Raw genomic sequence first — 2982 nt, 5'->3', positions numbered from 1 at the left:
AAACATTTATTAGATGAATAGGCTCCATTCTTATCAATTATGCTTTTCCATCTTACTATCAGATTGTTAATGTCCTGATTAAAGAAATCATTTGGTTATGAAGCAAAAAACATGTCGATGTCCTTTTTAACACCTTCCACATTTGCATACATTTTCTCATTAAGATGGTGTTGCAGTGAACAAAAAAGATGATAATCTGATGGTGCCATATCTGAAGAATATGGTGTGTGTGTGGGAGAACTTCCCAACCCAACTCCATAATGTTGGGTTGCGTCAAACGTAAAAAGCATGAAAAGCATTTCTGATGAAGGACTTGATTTAAACATTCCAGTTTCTGACTGTAGATCTCTGCATTGACAGTTCGCTGTGGATTGAGGAGTTCGAAATGAGTTACTCCTTTAATGTCTCATCAAATGGAAAGCATCACTTTCTGCAAATGGAGTGGTTTTTGTTTTTGGCATTAAGTATTTCCATAGAGAATCCATTTTTCATCACCGGTGACAATTCTGTCCAAAAATGTTTCATGCGCATTACGCGCCAAAAGAGACGAAGCAATGTTCACACGTTGGAAACGATGATCATTGGAGAATTCGTGAGGCACCCAAACACCTTCTTTAAAGAGTTTTCCCATATTCCTTAGATGTTTATGTATTGTTTCATGAGAGACATGCAATTTCAGGGTCATTTCACCAGTGTGTTGCCTTGGGCTAGACTCAACAAGCATCTTCAGAGCATCAATATCAATTCCAACTTGTTGACCCCTGCCATCACAGTTTTTAAGGCTAAAGTCACCTAAACAAAATTTGCTGAGCCATCGTTGACATTTACGAACATTCAAAACATTTCCATAAACTTCTTTGATATTCTTTGTACCTGATGATGACAAAACCTTGTCAAAACGTTGTACAATTGCTGTTATGTTAAACTTATATTAAAGTTTTTCTTCATTACCCATTTAAGCGTCTCCAACCATTATTAAACTGAAACTAAGTGGAGTTTGAACCCATGTCTCAAATTTCTTGGGTAGATGCTTCAGCCATTGAACTTATTGATGATTGAACGCTCGCATCAATCCCTATTTTTATTGATTTGTTAGGAAATATTTTTACAGGATTCTTAATCTATTCAGTTAGCATTTTCTATTAAACCCACAAATCCTAAACTTATTTAAGTGATGAACAATTCAGAACTTTTTCAATGGTCCCTATTATCCAGCACTTGTTGCTCATGTATATAAAGATCAGTGACTTCAAAACAATGTATAAAACTGCAAGGAAACATCTTGAAAATTTCCTGAGATGTTTCAAATGAACAGTTCTTTTCTCAGCATTGAACTTGTCCCTTTAACACTAATGGGTGCAGTATTTTCAGAAGAAAGATGAATAACCTAGTGCAGCCATGGATCAAAGGAAGTATTATAGGAGAAAAATGAAATTGGACTCGTGTAACTCACGAGCGTGACCTCTGACTGACCCACCAATATTTGGCTTTTATGATTATGATTGGGACGACTTTTATAATTTTCATGATAATGTGATTAAACGACAGTAAGAAGATTATAATTTAAAACAAGGAACTTAAATATATTGAAAATTGTTATTTAAATTAAACATTGGGCTAACTAATGAGATACACTAGTTCCTTGATTATATGCTATTTCTGTTATCCACGATATTTTGCTTTCATGTGACCACCAAGGTACCAGTGTATATTTATTTACTTTCACAGCAACTAGTGCATGTTAACAATCACATGATAGTATTGCCTGAATTTAACTGCCTTTGGTCCTGTATGAGTCTAAACACTTGCACTGATTGGTTGAATTGAGAGAAAGAAGAAAAACAAAATGGCACAAAATTAATAACATGTTTTGTAACCTCAGTGCTTCATTCCTGAAAAAAACATGAAGTGCTGAATCCACCATTAAAATCCTAGGAACACAGTTTGATTTAGGACTCAAGGAAGGCAAAAATAGTTCTGGACTTCCAAGAGTCCAGAACTGTTCTAGACTCGAGTTGTATTTAGCACAGCCCTACGCACAAATAAAATGGAAAAAATAGTAGGTGCCACAATGAAATTTTAAGTCGCCATAATGACTTGGCGCCCAGGATTTGTCGAGACCATTTGAACTGGTTTTGTTAACTAAAATTGTATGATTACTTTAAAAATCAGTGGAATACAAATTTTATTTAGATTATATTACCGTATTTTTTTCAGAACTCGCTTCATAAGATATTGTATCAGCCATTATAGGAAAAGGGCAATAATAATAAAGTAAATTATCAGTTTGAAGTTTGGTAGTTCATTTCATTTAAGGCAGTTAACCATTACTACTACTAGCCCTAAATACAGACTGATAAACTCCAGATGTTTGAATAAAAAAGGCAGAATATAAATCTATTTTGGGAATAGGTATCACTTTACTTTTTCTTATTATACCATATAATACTGCTCATATAATGTTTCTTTTTTTTAGTTCTTAAAAACAACAGGATAATTTTTCATAAGTGAGAATTTTTCTTGGATAGACCATGAACCCAGACCCCTATAAAGGACTTTGGGGAGGTTCTCATTGTCGAGATTCACCAGTTCAAACACAGCGACAATGTAGCTGTGAAACTAACCAGTGCCAAGCTACTAACCAATATATAGAACAACTACAAGAAATATTCAAATATTCACTGCCAAAAAAGAGAATTGCAGCTTTCTTTGCTGAAAGTATTCAGGTATGTTGTTTTTTATTATAATTTCTTATTCAAAGACTACTTTTGAAATAAGTAATTCTTATTTTATAATATTTGATATCAATGATATATTAAAGTATATCCACTAAAAAGTCGATACATAACCAGTTGCATCAAAATCATGCTTGAGATATTCAAACATGAAGTTAAATTTGTTTTATTTTCCACACAGATTTCTCTTTTTTTATGTATATAAATAAATAAACAGATAGATATGCATGTATCTTTTTTAATGCAG

The 2982-nt window shown here is 33.2% G+C and overlaps 1 protein-coding gene across 2 annotated transcripts in view; it reads left to right on the top strand.

Moving 5' to 3' along the window:
• The window catches only part of LOC106463086 (alanine--glyoxylate aminotransferase 2, mitochondrial-like), an 18417-nt gene that overhangs the window by 6321 nt on the left and 9114 nt on the right, over positions 1 to 2982 (top strand). For both annotated transcript variants that reach the window (XM_013923059.2, XM_022390803.1), the window contains exon 6: positions 2529 to 2726. In XM_013923059.2, the coding sequence (XP_013778513.1) occupies positions 2529 to 2726 (198 nt within the window). The remainder of the gene's footprint in view (positions 1 to 2528; positions 2727 to 2982) is intronic.

The sequence above is a fragment of the Limulus polyphemus genome, unplaced genomic scaffold (genome assembly GCF_000517525.1).
Source record: "Limulus polyphemus unplaced genomic scaffold, Limulus_polyphemus-2.1.2 Scaffold50, whole genome shotgun sequence".
Lineage (NCBI taxonomy): Eukaryota > Metazoa > Arthropoda > Merostomata > Xiphosura > Limulidae > Limulus > Limulus polyphemus.
Note: the sequence above shows the minus strand (reverse complement) of the source record. Positions and strands in the feature narration are given on the sequence as shown.